The 17,099-nt window shown below is 44.0% G+C and overlaps 1 protein-coding gene across 3 annotated transcripts; it reads right to left on the bottom strand.

Moving 5' to 3' along the window:
• Window positions 1-9,610: 9,610 nt before the first annotated feature.
• On the bottom strand, window positions 9,611-16,804 carry spmip7 (sperm microtubule inner protein 7). Of its 3 annotated transcripts, XM_088305137.1 has the most exons (9): window positions 16,193-16,804; window positions 15,573-15,664; window positions 14,693-14,757; window positions 14,067-14,202; window positions 12,525-12,583; window positions 12,401-12,442; window positions 12,181-12,288; window positions 12,007-12,084; window positions 9,611-10,073 (listed from the first exon to the last, which is right to left on the bottom strand). In XM_088305137.1, exons 4-9 carry the CDS (start codon window positions 14,130-14,132, stop codon window positions 9,944-9,946), a joined length of 483 nt encoding a protein of 160 aa, XP_088161263.1. In that variant the 5' UTR covers window positions 14,133-14,202; window positions 14,693-14,757; window positions 15,573-15,664; window positions 16,193-16,804; the 3' UTR covers window positions 9,611-9,943. The 3 variants fall into 3 exon arrangements, with proteins under 3 accessions (XP_088161263.1, XP_088161261.1, XP_088161262.1); XM_088305135.1 differs by lacking the exon at window positions 14,693-14,757; XM_088305136.1 differs by lacking the exon at window positions 16,193-16,804 and having other exon boundaries at window positions 15,573-16,087.
• Between the last annotated feature and the right edge of the window lie 295 nt (window positions 16,805-17,099).

The following is a 17,099-nucleotide window of genomic DNA, read 5'->3' as shown; positions in this document are numbered from 1 at the left end:
AAAATGTGTCTGTGAGTGAGCCAAACGGACATTCTGGCTAATTTATCATACAATAATCACTCCTCCTTCCACGCCAATTTTCTCCAGCTATGACCTGGAAGCTAGTCTGAGGGAATATTTGCTGTGTTCAAATCCAAAAGGGAGGAAGAAGTGCTGCATTGAGTTTTGTTGGAAGCAAAAGATTAGCATTCTCTAAAGGTGTCGGCTTTTGATAAGCAGCACATACTTGATTGTTCGGTAAGTTGTCAACAGGGTGTGTACGCACCACATACATGAGATCAGCGTAATAATTGTCCAGTGTAATTCTGCAAATTGTTGATGAAGTGCTTCCTCCAAATGTGAAAATGAACACATTTTTCTATGCGGGCCACCTTTTAGTTGGCAGATCACATTCACTTTTTTAGGCTTGGGCTCAACAAGAATGCACCGTATAGCTCCGAGCAATTGTCATGGTAATGAAAGCATGCAGTAATGAGCAGTGGCTCTTTTGCATGAGACAAGAAGGCACCCTAAAAGGTGATTGATTTGTGATGAAAAAAAAAGAATAGAAATCCAAAAAAGCAACACCTGGACAAAATTGTTAACACCCCTCGATTATAGAAACAAAATCCATTATGGTAATAGAAATTAGATAAAAAAAAAACAAAAACAAAACAAAACATTTTTTCATAAAAAAATAAATAAATAAATAACTTAAATCAATGTTTTGGGTTTTTTCTCGAGATTTAAGCAGAATGTGCACAGGTATTTTGACCCACTCCCCTTCATTTGTCCTGGTTTTCAATGTCTTCAAAACCTATACCCTCCTTAATGTTTGGCAGCAGGTGTTTGCACCGGAAAACCTCGATCTGATGTGACATGTCAGAAAAGCAAATGTTTTGTCTCATCAAGCACATTCTTGCAGAAGCTTTGGAACTTGTCAATACCGATTTCCATATATTTTGTCCATATTTATATATGTTGAATATCATTTGTGAGGGCATCTTTTCTTCTTTTTTTTTTAAATCCAGCTCTCACTGACACTGCAGGCGTACCAAAATTAGTGTCTAGGTAAAGAGTGTTAATATTGTGTTGGATATGATTAAAATATATATGATTTGAAGATTAATATTGATGCATTTTTAAATAATATATTATGATCTCGCCTAATTGAATAACGCTTTATTTGCATTAATATAATCTCATATCAATGACATTTTATTCCCTGACCATATTTTGAGCATTTATATTATTGTAATTTTTGTTTTGTTTTAATAAACACTTTCATTTGATGCATATTGTGAATTCCCTTTGCATTAATTTCTTTCTGTGTAAGTGAGTGTTTGTATTCCACTACCTTTAGGCCCCACAGAGTCTTATCTCAGGAGCGGTCGTGTTCTGGATTGCTGAGTCACCTTTGGTGGGTGGTTGCTTTTTTTCTCCTGAGAAGCACAACATTCAGGCCGTTGCTTGCAAAAGGAGGAACTTTGAGCAGGAGAGCTGTGGCCTGCAGCGTCTTCTTGGCTAAAATGTGGATTGCAGCAACACTCACCGACTTCCTCAATGCTTTGTGTTGGGTCAGAAGCTTTTTCCTTTTTCTTAATGTTTGACATGCAGGTATGAAAACCAAGTAAGCGTGGTGGTCCCTGTTGCTCTGCAGAGGGAATGTTGGGACTGAACTATGACTCAGCATGCCCTGCCACGTCTGCTCATCTCTCAGTAAGTCGGAGTAGTAGTGACGCAGCATTTCACAGTACATTTTCTCTTGGGGTCTGATCTGATTTTTTAAAAATTGCAATTTGGGACCTTCTCTAATGTTAGAAGAAGCACAAACAAATCATCTATGTGAAACGAGAAGAGCACTCAACTCATATATATATATATATAGATAGATAGATAGATAGAGATATATATACATATATATAGGTGTGTGTGTGTGTGTGTGTATTTCTATTTATATATTTATTTTTTTTTTTTTAAGTGGAATAATTCTATTCAGTGGGATTACAATTCAATTTGATATAGTACAGCTCAGCGTGAGGTGGTATGAGCGAATGAGTTTCTTGTTGTTATTTAATAATATTATTCAATAATATATTAAGTAGTGGCTCCTCTGGGCCTTTAGCGGAACTTCTGTTTTCAAGGCAAACCAATCTGCTGCAAAATTCATCAAGAATTTACGATTAAACTTCGTTTTTTGAAGACCTTAACAGTAACCTCAATACAAGTGATTGGACGAGATCGCAGAGGACTCCCAGTTAAAGATGGCGGCGAGGCCTGCATGTCTTCAACCAGCTGAGGCGACCTCTAATGGTTATGTGTGTCGATGGGAAGGGTGTCACGTTTCTTGTATATACCACGCAAATGGAACTCAGTTCTGTCACATGCCGGCAGCGGTGAAATACTTTCTTGGCTCACTTTTTTGGACGATCAGAAAGACTAAATAGGTCACTCACGTTCATTAAAAATAGAAAGACTCTTGAAGGTCAGCATGTGTGATTAAACGTATATTGGCGATATAAGGCGAGCCACGTGTGAGTTTGCCTTAAACTGCCTGCAACATTTAATGTGCGTGTTGTCGCAGGAGGCATGAAGGACGTTGTGACTCATCAGAGTCACTCTGCCCTTCTCGCCCATGTATTTAAAAGTGAAATAAGCAAATAAGGTCATGTCATTATCCACACCGTTTATCCTGTACAGGGTCACGGGAGGGTGCTGGAGCCTATCCCAGCTGACTACGGGTGAAAGGCGCACTACACCCTCAACTGGTCGCCAGCCAGTCACAGGGCAGACTTAGACACCGTCACTGAGTGGGAACCGAATCCATGCTGGCTGCACACAACTCAGGCGAGTGAACCACGACACCATCTGTGAGTGAAAGCAAATAAGGATATTTTATTAATTTCAAAATGAAATCACTGACATTACTGATTGAAAAAAATAAAATAAATAAATCTTAAGTTTTTCAGGCATCATTCTTATGTTGATCTCATAGAAACAATTTTCACTCCCAGCTTTGCTTCTGCCCATGATACATCCTGGTCCAGTCACACATTTTGTCCATAGACAGATTTTATTGGGTTTAATCTTAACTTTCCCAAAGGGGAATGAAATATTTGCATATGTCCACCAAGATGTTTGAATGACAAACGGGGGAATTCCAGACTGGAAAAAAAAAAGATTAATTGTAGAACTAAAGAATAACAGTACTATGAGGTGGGGCCCTGTACACGACTCTCATTGAGAGTCCCTACACAAGTCAAGGGCTTTGATGAAATTATTGAATTTATTATTAATCTTCTCGCACACTTTTGAACAGTCATTCATCATAACTTATCATAAACAAAAACCTTGAGGTTGCTCTCCAACCTGAAGCAAGTCATGTTGCTGTAATTAATATCACTGGGCGAGTCTGGGGGAAAAAAAAAAAAAAAAAAAAAACATCAACCGCTGATGTAGCTGGCTGACTACCAAACAATACACTTTGGCTTCCTATTTCATGGATCCTTAAGCAGTATTCAATGTTTCACATGTGGAAGCATGAGCAGCATGTATCACTTAATTGCTTAGAGCACCTTAATAAGTCAAATTCGTTCACGGCTGATAATCACATTAAATAGTCCAATTTCTCTAAAAAGTCAACTGCAAAGTGAAAAATTCTCTTTCTTTAGGAAAGCATTATGCTGTGAGGTTGTCAGGGTAAATTAAATTCCCCTATGCACACTAAAGCATCAATTTCCTTATGGTAATTATCTGCTGGAATAGACGTGTCACTCGAAGGAGTCAGGCATGCTTGACATTTAGCCTTTTTATGGAGAGGCGATGAGTAAAAATTAAGATGAGGAAATGAAATTAATCTCCAGCCCAGGCAGGCATTGAGAGATCCTGCAGGATAGTGGCTGAATCAATCATGCTGTTTGTGAGGCTGTTTTGAAAAGAAACCAGTGATGAGATGGAGACCACGGGGTGGAACATTAGTTGTGGTGGGCGGGGGAGGAGGTGTTTCTTTTCTTTTTTTGAGCAAATAGAGTTCTCATTATTATCAGAGTGTTTATGCTGTTTTATTCGGCATTGATTCGATAGAAAATGTGAAAGTTTGGTACTTACTTTAGCTTTTTCAATAAAATCGGTTTAAACCATTGCTAAAATGGTTATGAAGGGTTCCATATATATTAGGTCTGTCAAAATTAAAGCATTAACTCCAGTGATTAATCCCCAAAAATTTAACTCAGTTAAATATTTTAACTCGGTTTGACTTACTTAAAAAATAATTTGCATACTTTGCAAATATTGTGCCGTATTAGCTGTCTTTAGCACGTCTCAGAACAAAACATTGTGTTTAAGTTACCAATGGGCCATGCAAACCAACACTGCTGGAGTGTGGCGCTTGTGGGCAGTTTTGAGAAATGTTTAGAAAATAAATTTCTGCAAAGATGTCTCCATTTAGATCGTATTCAAGAATCCAAGAACGCTATTAGAATTAAATGTACTTCATATTTGGTGATTTTGCATCAATTCCAAGATATTATTCAAGTAAATATGTCAAGGTTGAGGAAGGTGAGGACCCAAACGCAGGGAAGCCAGGCAGGGGTAACTTAAAGGGGATTTATTAAACAGAAAACTAAGGCAAACAAGGAACTTGGAAAAACTTAACGACAGGAAACCAACGACAGGGAGAGGCGACAGGAACTGGCAACAGGCACAGGCAACCGGGACAAGCGACAGGGACAAGCGACACTTAAAATGACAATGAACCAACAAGAACTGAAAGCAACCAGGGAACTAAATACACACAAATTGACGAGACAACGAGGAGCACCTGGACAAGACATGGAGGGTTGGAAGGACCGGATTGGTTGACACTAGGGGTTGGGTAAACGAGCACAGGTGGACACAATAGACAAGACGAGACAAGACACATGAACAAGGCCAAAACATGAAACCAAATACTAAACCAAAAATAACAAATACAAATCATGACAGTACCCCCCCTTTAAGGGACGGATCCCAGACGTCCCAAACACAAACAAAAGAAAATTGTCCAAAATCAGGGTGGGCGGAAGGGGGCCAGGAGGCGGGACCACAGTCCGCAATCAAGGCTGGTCAGGCGGGCGTCCGGGAGGCCAGACCAGCGAGTCCAGCCGTGGCCCTTCAGGCGGCCGTCCGGGAAACCAGACCAGGGAGTCTAGCCGTGGCCATTCAGGCGGGCGTCCGGGAGGACAGACGCATAAGTCCAAGGGCGGCCATTCAGGCGGACGTCCAGGATGACCCGAACACTGCATGGAGTCCGCTGACGAGGCTGAGACGAGACGCGGCGGCTGGACGCCGCATGCAGCCGAGACCGGAGCTTGGAGCAGCGACGGGGCGGGCGCAGCCGATGCAGGCACTTGGAGCGGCGGCTGGTCATCGAGCCCCGCCGAGACAGGAACGTGGAGCGGCGGCCGGTCGTCGAACGCCGCCGAGAATGGAACGTGGAGCGGCGGCTGGTCGTCGAACCCCGCCGAGACAGGAACGTAGAACGGCGGCTGGTCGTCGAACCCCGCCGAGACAGGAACGTGGAGCGGCGACCGGTCGTCGAACGCCGCCGAGACTGGATCGTGGAGCGGCGGCCGGTCGTTGAACGCCGCCGAGACTGGAACGTGGAGCGGCGGCGCTTCGTCGGGCGCCGCTGTGGCAGAGACGAGAAGCGACGGCGGGTCGTCATCCACCGCCCAGGCAGGAAACTGGAGCGCCGGCGGATCGTCGAGTCCCGCCGAAAAAGGAGCTTGGGGCGACGGCGGATCGTCGAGCACCGCCGAGGCAGCGACGGGAAGCGACGGCGTGTCCTCGGGCGCCGCCGGGACAGGGAAGTGGGGTGGCGGCGGGCCGTCTGGCACCGCCGAGGCAGGGATTTGGAGCGGCGGCGGGCCGGGCGCACCAGAGGCCGGGACTTGGAGCTGCGGCGGGCCGGGCGCAGCGGGGACAGGGACTGGTGGCGGACGCAGAACGTGCTCCGCCGGAACAGGGACTTGTGGCGGACGCAGAACGTGCTCAGCCGGAACAGGGACTTGTGGCGGACGCGTGGCGTGCTCCGCCGGAGCCGGGACTGGTGGCGGACGCAGGACGTGCTCCGCCGGAACAGGGACTTGTGGCAGACGCAGGACGTGCTCCGCCGGAAGAGGGACTTGTGGCGGACGCAGGGCATGCTCCGCCGGAACAGGGACTGGTGGCGGAAGCAGGACGTGCTCCGCCGGAACAGGGACTGGTGGCGGACGCAGGACGTGCTCCGCCGGAACAGAGACTGGTGGCGGACGCAGGGCGTGCTCCGCCGGACCAGGGACTTGTGGCGGACGCAGGGCGTGCTCCGCCGGAACAGGGACTTGTGGCGGACGCGTGGCGTGCTCCGCCGGGACTGGTGGCGGACGCAGGACGTGCTCCGCCGGAACAGGGACTTGAAGCGCTGGCGAGGCGCCGGAACGGGGGTCAGCAGCTCTCGGGAGGCCAGAACGGGCCCCAGCAGCTCGGGGGGAACCGGGACGGGGCTTATCAGCTGGCGGGGAGCCGGAACGGGACTCATCCGCTGGCGGGGAGCCGGAACGGGGCTCATCCGCTGGCGGGGAGCCGGAACGGGGCTCATCCGCTGGCGGGGAGCCGGAACGGGGCTCATCCGCTGGCGGGGAGCCGGAACGGGGCTCAGCAGCTGGCGGGGAGCCGGGACGGGGCTCAGCAGCTGGGGAGGAGCCGGAACAGGGTTCAGCAGCTGGCGGTGAGCCCGAGTGGGACTCTGGAGGCTGCGTGGTTTGCTGCAGCTGGCGAGGAGCCGGGACGGGACGCTGCAGCTGGCGAGGAGCCGGGACGGGAGGCTCCAGCTGGCGAGGAGCCGGGACGGGAGGCTCCAGCTGGCGAGGAGCCGGGACGGGAGGCCCCAGCTGGCGAGGAGCCGGGACGGGAGGCCGCAGCTGGCGAGGAGCCGGGACGGGAGGCCGCAGCTGGCGAGGAGCCGGGACGGGAGGCTGCAGCTGGCGAGGAGCCGGGACGGGACGCTGCAGCTGGCGCGGAGCCGGGACGGGACGCTGCAGCTGGCGCGGAGCCGGGACGGGACGCTGCAGCTGGCGAGGAGCCGGGACGGGACGCTGCAGCTGGCGAGGAGCCGGGACGGGACGCTGCAGCTGGCGAGGGGCCGGCACTGGAGGCTGCAGCTCGTGAGGAGCTGGGTCGGGGGCCGGATCCCTATCAGCCTGCCGCCATAGGGATTCAGGGGAACGGGAGACGCGAAGGACACGAGGGACCGGGACTACAGGGGCTGGTGAACGTGCGCTACAAAACGTGGGTCGAACGGAAGGTGGTGCAGAAAACGACTGTGGACGAGGTACAGAAACAGACGGACGAAGTGAACTAAGTGAATCGGAAAAACGTGACTCAGGGTGTAAAAAGTGGGTGCTATTACGAGAGGTGGCAGATCCTTTACTCGGGCGCCGTCGTTGACCACCTCGCGGAGGTCCAGGATAGATGGCCAACCGGGTGCCCAAGTAAAGGTCTGATGGGTGTGATTCAGGTGTGGACTCAAAGGACTCGAAAGGAAACCGTGACAAAAACTGACTGGGAGAAGAAAACTCATGAGAAAAATCAAAATCTGGGTCAAACTCGGAATCAGACAACTGAAAATAGGGGTCATCATCTAAATCTGAATTAACAAAAACATGGGGGGACAAAATGGTGTCGTAATCAAAGATGTTAACACAAGACGAAGAAGAGTGGCAAACTGGCTTGGCGGAACATATGGAACTCACACGAAGGGGTTGGTCGGCAGGCTGAGGGGGGCACCAGCTTGAGCGGCGACGGCGAACTCGTTGCCGTGAGCTTCCTGCTGGGTCCAGTACTGGTTGGTTCATTCTGTCGAGGTTGAGGAAGGTGAGGACCCAAACGCAGGGAAGCCAGGCAGGGGTAACTTAAAGGGGATTTATTAAACAGAAAACTAAGGCAAACAAGGAACTTGGAAAAACTTAACGACAGGAAACCAACGACAGGGAGAGGCGACAGGAACTGGCAACAGGCACAGGCAACCGGGACAAGCGACAGGGACAAGCGACACTTAAAATGACAATGAACCAACAAGAACTGAAAGCAACCAGGGAACTAAATACACACAAATTGACGAGACAACGAGGAGCACCTGGACAAGACATGGAGGGTTGGAAGGACCGGATTGGTTGACACTAGGGGTTGGGTAAACGAGCACAGGTGGACACAATAGACAAGACGAGACAAGACACATGAACAAGGCCAAAACATGAAACCAAATACTAAACCAAAAATAACAAATACAAATCATGACAAAATATCTGTTATAAGCGTCGCAAAAAATAGTAGTTGAAAAATGAGATTAATCATGATTAATCGTGGAATTTTTTGTGATTAATTAGTTAAAAAAAATTTATCAATTGACAGCACTAATATATATATATATATATATATATATATATATATATATATATATATATATATATATATAATATATATATGACGGAATGGTCTTTCAGTCCGGAGTGACGGACGCCCGTTCTGCGAACGATTGGTAACTAAAAAAATAAATAAAAAATTGTGTCATCATCCGGAACCGGGTCAAGCCCTGATGGCATTTCAGTCCGGATGCCCGTTTTGCTGGCAAATGAGAGAATATGGCCCGCCTGCTTTTGTTTGCAGGGGTTGCTTTACAGATGACTGCATGAGTATATAAATGTAAGAGTGACAGCAGTGATGGTTGCCTGTGATTGGCTAAGGAGGCGGAATAAGATGACGTCCACATTGTTATTACAAAATAAATTTACAGTCTTTGTTTGAGTCTAATATTTCTGTATGTGCATTTATCTGCATAGAAAAAAGTCTTTTTCTGTTAGATCTTGGTGAAAGGATTTATCTTCAAGAATCTGTTTAACCGCGGGGGACTGACTACAAATGGAAACGCTTTGCGCTTCCTGTACTGTAGGTGGCGATATGCACCAAAGAGCAGTAATCTGCCCATGATCAAAGGAAAAAAAAGGGGATGTAAAAGAAACGCAGACGTTGGAGGGCACTACTTGGATTGGATTTTATTCACCCTTGGTCAGAAATGTGGGGTTCCACATTTTGAACTTTAAAATAAATGTTTTTGGAATTTTAGGAGTTGAAACAGCTGCAGACAGCCACAAATTCACTAGACTGTTGAAATAAGTGTACGTGAAACAAACGGACTGACAGACCGACAGACTTCTGACAGACGGCCTGACCAAGTGACGTTTACAGGTTGGTTCAGAAATGAAAATATGACGGATGACAGACTGGAAAAATTGTTGTGGTTTGGTACTTAGGAAACCACCACCTCTATAACCAGAAGCAATACTTATCTCATAACATGACAAAAATTTGCATCTTATCCTCACTATTGTCGCAGGTGTGCTGGAGTCAATACCAGCTGATTTTGGGAGAGAGGTAGGGTACACTCAACTCATCGCCAACCAAGCGCAGTGACATAAGACGGATTCTCAGGATGGATGTTGAGACTAATGACTGAAATGAGTAGAATAGAGACACATTTTGTGCTTTCATATTTTTTATTCACAAAAAAAAAAAAAAATCAGGTTGTCTTAAACACAATCTGCATTCAAGCTTGCAATGGCAGCAGATGTTGGATAGTTTGAGTTGCTATCAAAACTTGACTCATTTCTGAAACAATTAGTTTCGGGACAGCGCACACATACAAATAAAGTATACTTCACAAATATGTTGTTATTGCACAAATACATTCACACGAACACAAACACACACCCTTTTGCTTTGGAGGACGAAATTGCGGCAAACTATTCAAGTAAATCAATGAAATGAAGATAAGGCACCTCATTATTCTGCCGCTCAGTCTGAATGAGTATCTGACATCATCATTGTTTTTTTTAATGGACGACTTGAAAAAGAAATCGACACCTTTGAACGTTTCTTATTTGTTTTTTTCCTAATGTCTCTTTGTGTGTCCTGCACATGAGACAGGAAGTGTGGGTGACAGCAGGGAGGGATTGAAGGGGCTGACGGTGGTCACCATGCGGGATAGCGGTGCTTGATGACCAAAAATGGGCCGCCCTGTCCTGTGAAAAAAAAAATTTTCAGTTTAAAAAACATCTAATGCCAATACAAACTTTCCAAGAAACCAACAGCAAACAATAATCTTAACATGACCACTTGCTCTGTGTGAGCTCTGCCAAAATAAGATGTGGAAGTTGTCTGACCGTTGAGGACGACAGTTAATCATTCCAAGCAGTTGTCTCTTTGCTCTTTCGGGGGGAAAACTCTGGGGGGAGGCCAGTGTAATCAACAGAGGAAACAGATCTCGGGGTCTTTCGGGCACCAGGAAAATGGATCTGGGTTGTAAAAACCACGATTACCACGAACTGCTCTGGATTCAGCCATCTGGAGCAGCCTGCTCCAAAAGCCGGTAAAGTTCGCTCTGCTGGGGCCCCCGTAGGAAACAGGTTTGCACCCCCTGACAGGCAGAGTTTTTCTTTTTTCCTCGTCTTCCAAAAAGCTCTGACGAACTAAGAAATAAAATTGCTGCATTAATTTGATTACAAAGCTTATACCAGGATATAGAACAATGTCAAATGCAACTTCTTCATAAAGCTCAGTTCAGTGAGCTTTAATGGTGAGTCTGTTTCTTTGATTTTTTTTTTAATTTGTGAAACAAGAAGGGGTGTTCCATCAATTTCCCCACATATTTGAATGCTTTAGCACTCCCAAAATACCGTATCGTCCCATCGCAGACAATCGTAAAATAAATATAAATGAAGAAAATCCTATCCCGTTCCGTTCCAGTGAAAACAACTCTCATCCCCTACTGCTCTCATTCAAAATGACTCCCACTCCTGGACTCATTTCATTTTGAAGGTCAGTTATACATAAGGGGAAAAAAACTAACAAAAAAATATATATATTTTTGTCGCCACCTCTTCATCATTGACTTTCCCCGTTTCCATCTGCTCCCATTAACGTTTTAACCTGTTCCGTCCTAATCTATGATTAAAGGGAACGTTGACTCCCATCTCACCAGAATCGCAACTTCGCTCATTCATGTTTTTTTTTTTTTTTTGGTGAACAGCAGCCCTTTGGAAGTGTTCTTGTTTGGTTATTATTATTCTTTCTCTCTTAGAGATACCCACATTCACCTTTAAAATATATAAATGTAGCTTGACTCACTTCATTTAATACACCTTTGATTTATTAGAAAAAAAAATGTTTGTGACATCGCTGTACACTGGCGTGATTTTGGCGCAGGCAAAGTGAGTGTGACTATGTGTGTGTGAATGGTTGTTTGTCTCTTTACATTATGTGGCCTGTGATTAAAGCCCATTCAATACACGTTAATGACATGCTACCTTTAGTTATTGTCGATATGCTGGCACTTGTAGTGGTTGGCATTGTCCTGAGAAGTGTCTATTCAATGCCACATTAAAAATGATTAATTTATGATTAGTGTTGTAAGGTAGCGTTGTAGTAAATATAAGTGCAGTCTTGAGCTGTACGAGATTGTGTGAATTCGATCGCCCTCTAGTGAACATTTGTGGTAATTACTGCTCAGTGTGTCATACTTTATGTTTGACGAGTCAGAACTGATGTTGAAGGCAATGCCAAACAGTGGATGAAAAATATTTTTCTATTTCGTTATGAAAAGTTCATTTCACTACAAAATTATGCATAACAATATTATGAGTGAAAGTATTAATTTTAATGTGTGTGTTTGTGCGTGTGTGTGTATCATCTGGACTGAAAAACCACAAGAATGCAGAAAAAGAAATTTGGGTCAAAATATAAAATATAATGTAATAATTTTTATAATTTTTCAGATTTATCACATAAAATGTTCTTCAATACATAAAACTGTTTCAAGGAATGAATAATGTTTGGGCCATGGTGCATTTCTGAAGAATTTACATAGCAATCTGATATACTGCATGACATAACGACAAACAAAAAAATAAACTGTGTTTCATTGAATTCACTCAATCAGATATTGCACTGACTGACCTGGATATATCAACGGCAGAGTTCGTAGTTGTGTTAGCATAGGCAGCCTTTCCTGTATAGCCTGGGATGGTGGTCCGGCTGGCATGAAAACATTTGAGTAAAATTATTCATTCAAATTTGACATATTATTTTGTTTTAATGTGTAAGGCAATGCACACGTTTGATTATGCGTACCGTGCTGTAGGTGTGTATGGGGGCACAATGCTCCTTATCAGGGTCAGTGGTTGGAAGTCTTCCATCATGTTGTCAATGTTATCCATGTTTTCGGATCCTATTGTACCACTACATATGGATGGAAGCACACAGACACACACGCACGCGCACACGCACCTCCATGTCTCGACATCTCAAACCACAGGCCTTGTTGGGGACTCTTCATATGTGTGATCCTCACGTGAACAGTGGAATCTGGCCAGATCGGGCACATCCACTGGAGCTATACCACAGGAAGTTATTCTTTTATAATAAATCAGTTTAAAAAAAAAAAAAGGACACGAGCGTTGGAGTTGTACACCTACAATGTTATTGGTTTCTTGGCATCATGTCTTGATCGAAGCTGCTGCCTCCCCCATAGCCCCTATAGACTTGGAAGGGACGTAAAGAACATAAGACCTTTTGACTTCTCATTAAAGTGTATAAGAAAACAGAATACATTTTAAAGCTCTACTTCCAACAGCTTGAGCTAAGAATCATTTTAACAAAATACAAGGTTGAGGTTAGCACAATGATATATATATATATCTTAACTTATTTCAAAACTGAAAATAAAAAAAGAAGGAGACAATTTCAGAAACTGCTGTGTCCAAAATGCTTGTTCTCAGGCAGCTCAGTCACAAAATCAAAAGTTGAAACAGATAGACCGCAGCGTGGCAGGCAAGACAGGCAATTGCCTCGGCCCGCAGCCTTCGTGGGCCCAGAGAGACGACTGACATTGGCTCATATCAATGACAAAACAATACTATGCCTAACTGCACTGATGACGAGTCACTGTTGACAATCTCCCGCTCCCGCAAAGGCTCCTTGCAAGCTGTTACTTGCTGGGGGCTAGTAAGGGCCTCCTGATGGACAGCAGAGATTGGTCAATATGATACAACAGGAGACAAACATGTCAGGATTCTGAAAGAAACACTGCTACTAACAGACTTGTTAAAAATCAACCTACAGTGCAACAACCTGATCATTCAGGTAATGCAAAAAGAAAAAAAAAACAAGAAGAAGACAAAAAGAAAATCTCTGATGAATTTACAGCATATCTATAACATAAGAAAAGTAGGAGGCCAGTTTTGTCCAAGTTCGAACAAGCATAAAAAAAGTTTACAAACATTAGTTACAGTAGACCATATTATTAACTAGTTGAGATATCACAATATAGCAGTGCTTCGCAAATAGTGGGGCAGGATTCTGAGGGGGGTGCGTGTGACCCTTGGCGAACTTGCTTTTTTTCCCTGCCTTACTCCAATAAAGTGTAATTGCACATCAACTCCAGTAGTGGGCAGTGGCGCTCTCCTTGCCCATTGCGCACAGTGAGTATTTACTCTTCGGTGTAGGTGTGTTTTGCAACGAAAATGCATTCATTTATAGTGGGTGGTGGGCGGGGCTATGTCCCCTGTTAGCAGAATAAAGTATTTGCTGTCAAAAGATACAAACCACAGTTCTGCAGTAAACTTCATCTGTCTAAAATCAGTCCTCGTTGTATTAAGAAAGAAATGTATGATATATCTCCTTGAATTTTCTGGTACAGCTTTAAACATGAAACATTGGAGTTGTTCCTTCAAAATGTTCCATGATACTTGCTTTCTGCATTGTGCCCCCAGGGGGGTCTCAAAACAACTCCCATTATGAGACAGTGCTTTTTTTTTTTTTTTCCCACTGCACTTCAAAATACAACCACAAATAAAAGAACATTGTTAAACGAATCCCTCTGACGTTTCCAATTAAAACTCAACAGGATTGCTCTATATTTCAAACGGGCTTCAGGCGAAGACATGAAACTCAAGGATCATGAATCTTAAACAAGTGAGTTGGTCTTCATGAATTGTTTTCTCTTAAATCCTACTCACCTGCCACAGCTGAGGTTTGCTGTGGTAACGTTTTGATAAGCGGCACGCAGCCACTGGGTCAGCCATTTTCTCCAAGGTCGGTGCTGCCTTCAGGCATTGAGGTAATTTTGAATCCCAATCAATCTCCTCATAACTCCTGCAAATGGACAGTGACATTCACTTGACCAATCCACATATCACCTCTATCATGCATTGATGCTTATTATAATTTACTCATTTATTTTTGCTTGCTGGTTATGAGGCAGACCTTAATTGCACACATAATATTTGTTCACCAATGCATGATGTAAAATGGCACTGCATTTGCTGATTAAAAAGGTGACTGACAGTCAAGAGCAGGGGTGACCAACTTGGTGCCCGCGGTAGCAGCCAAGGAGTTTTATCAAAATTAATATAATGAATTAATAATTGCCGTCAATTAAGATCTAACAATTTTAAAGGAAATTGGAGAGCATGTGTTATTTCAAAAGTGTCGCAAACTGGAAGCCCCTCACATTAATCAGTACTCAAGAAGTAACTCTCAACTTCAAAAGGGTTGATGACCCTGGCTATAGACAATCCAAAATGCACTGAGTTATAATCTGTATTTAGTAACAAAAAAAAAAAAAGAGTTTGTTTGTTGTGACCTCTGCGTTGTCGAAGTGAATCTGATGCGGCACTCGGCGAGTGAGAGTTTTGAGGACAAATCATCCTGTAAAGACAATACAGTCACAATTTTTTTATGGCAAGCATATATTAGGCATTAAATTTAGATGTAGACATCGAGCAAATTTATTATGTCTTCTTCCTTATTCACATACGTTAAACAATAAAAATAAATAGCATCACAACTCAGCTTATCGCTACTGTACATGTAGACGTGCAAAGATTGCAAGTTCAAAACTCATTTACAAAAAGCACTCAAAGTCAGCAGGGATAGGCTCCAGCACACCTATGTCCCTTGTGAAGATAATCGGTGTAAAGGACGTATGGGTGGACACATTCAGCGTCTTTTTTAAAATTTCATAGAATGTTGTACGAAAACGATGCACTCAGAGGAAGGAAGTAAATTTGTGTAAGTAACCTGAATGAGTGTCATGAAACTTTCGTAAATATCGAGCTTTCATGGCATATTTTAAGTCCAACCGTGTTTGTGGAGCATGTTGAGGCTCACTCGCCACTATTTGTTGCAAGGCCACAGGCCAAACCACAACATAAAAATAAAAATAAAAAATTGCCTTATCACCTTCCACAGAAATATCTTGGCATTGACGTTTTTCGAAATAGTACAAGAAATTATATACATAACGTGTAACTGCTTGACTGACTGATTTTCACGTCAAAAATAAGTTCAAACAAAAAACGGAATTCAAAATGGTCCCTGTATTTTTCTGTATGCAGCCCCCAAAAGGAGAAGTTTGGACACCCTTGGTATACTTTAAGCACTGTCGGAGCTAGTGGAAAAAGCTGTGAAGGGCGTTCTTTCAGATGTAAATTGTAAAAATGTAAACCTTCATGCTCACCCACCTGAGAATTATTGTTTTCCACCGGGAGACTATTTTCCACCGCCGCTTCAGTCCTCAGTGAGGGAAAGTGAATCTCAACAGGTACATAAGAAGCTTGAAAAAGAAAGAACACATCAACAAATGTCAGGGATACAGTATAAAAATGTTACAGATAGTTTTTTTTCTGTAACTAAATAATCTAAAAGTATTGATATTTTTGGCCAGATGCTGCACAAAAAGCAGCATCGACCGTCTGCACTGCTCAAAATTCAGTGTCTGGTGTCAATCATTAGATATGAAGAAACCAACCAAGTTCTTCAGTCGTCAATAATTCATCTGAACAGTCTGGAAATATAAGTCAAACTTGACACCTTGTGCCAGTTTATCTTCATCAGAATATCTTGTAATTGGCATTTTTTTTGTTTGTTTTTGTTGCACCATTAATGAAAGACCAGTTTGGGTTTTCAAATGTCAGCCAAAGAGCGCAGCAAAACATCATTTGAATTGGGGATTTGTGTCTCTCTCTGCAGCTATTGAATTGGCATAATAGAGTATTATACATGAAGATACACTCCAAATAAATTCAGCACGAAATTTAATTTGAAATATGACTGCATTTGGGTAAACCGGATATTTTCTTACCCGTGAGTCTTGCTCTTTTTGCTGCATCAGGGACTCTCCTAGCGTTCCAAGTTTCCTCCTCTCTTACCTCTATACCAGACAGCCTTGAGGCTGTTTTCAACCTTTCCCAGTCATGGGGGGGCTACCCACGTTGTCGGGCAGTCAATAAAGTGGCGACGACTTTCTGCTCCAGCACTCAACTGCCAGCTGCATGGATCCAAAAGGGAGACGTCAGTTCGTTTGGGAGTCAGAGGGGCATGCTGAGCTAGGGGGTAAGATGGGCAAGTTGAGTTCACGTGTCCTGCTTCTGGTCTGTCTCCACCGGCAGGCCGGCACACATGAGAGTTCAGCCGTCTGATGGCATGCAACCCTGCAGAGAATGGCTTGGAGCCATGCAAATCTGAGGCCATCATTGACACAAGTGTGTGCGTTTTTGTGCCAGCATGGGTCATGGATCTTCTCCGGCAAAGTTATGGAGTGAGCAGTGGTTGCTGGGAAACTGAAGTCAGTTGGCTGCTTGGATCGAATTGCTGACATGTGCAGAGGTCACGTGACACTCATTGCTGTGGACACAGCGTTTGCTACCACTATTTAAATAAGTGACGTAAATTTCTGTTGTGGTGGTTTCACCTCACTTGCGATTTGGCCTCAGGTCAACCCTCAGGATGTTCTCGTCTGAGCTGCCTTCATGAATTCATTCCCGTACATTGACCAAAATAAAATTTGAGATCTCCCAGCTGTCCTATGGCTATTACAATTGTGCTCCTTCATATTCAGAACAATTCATTTAAAAAATATCAAAATAGAGGCTAATATCTCATGTAGTCTGTTTTTCTTGTGTTTGTTCTTTTTTTCGAATTTAAAGTCAGATATATATTTTTAGAGCTTTCACTAAAGTTCCTTCGAAGAGAACAGTTGTCATTAACTA

This window comes from Idiotropiscis lumnitzeri, chromosome 9 (assembly GCF_059441095.1).
Source record: "Idiotropiscis lumnitzeri isolate Australia: NSW breed Sydney's pygmy pipehorse chromosome 9, RoL_Ilum_1.0, whole genome shotgun sequence".
Lineage (NCBI taxonomy): Eukaryota > Metazoa > Chordata > Actinopteri > Syngnathiformes > Syngnathidae > Idiotropiscis > Idiotropiscis lumnitzeri.
This window is presented reverse-complemented; position numbering and strand designations above follow the sequence as displayed.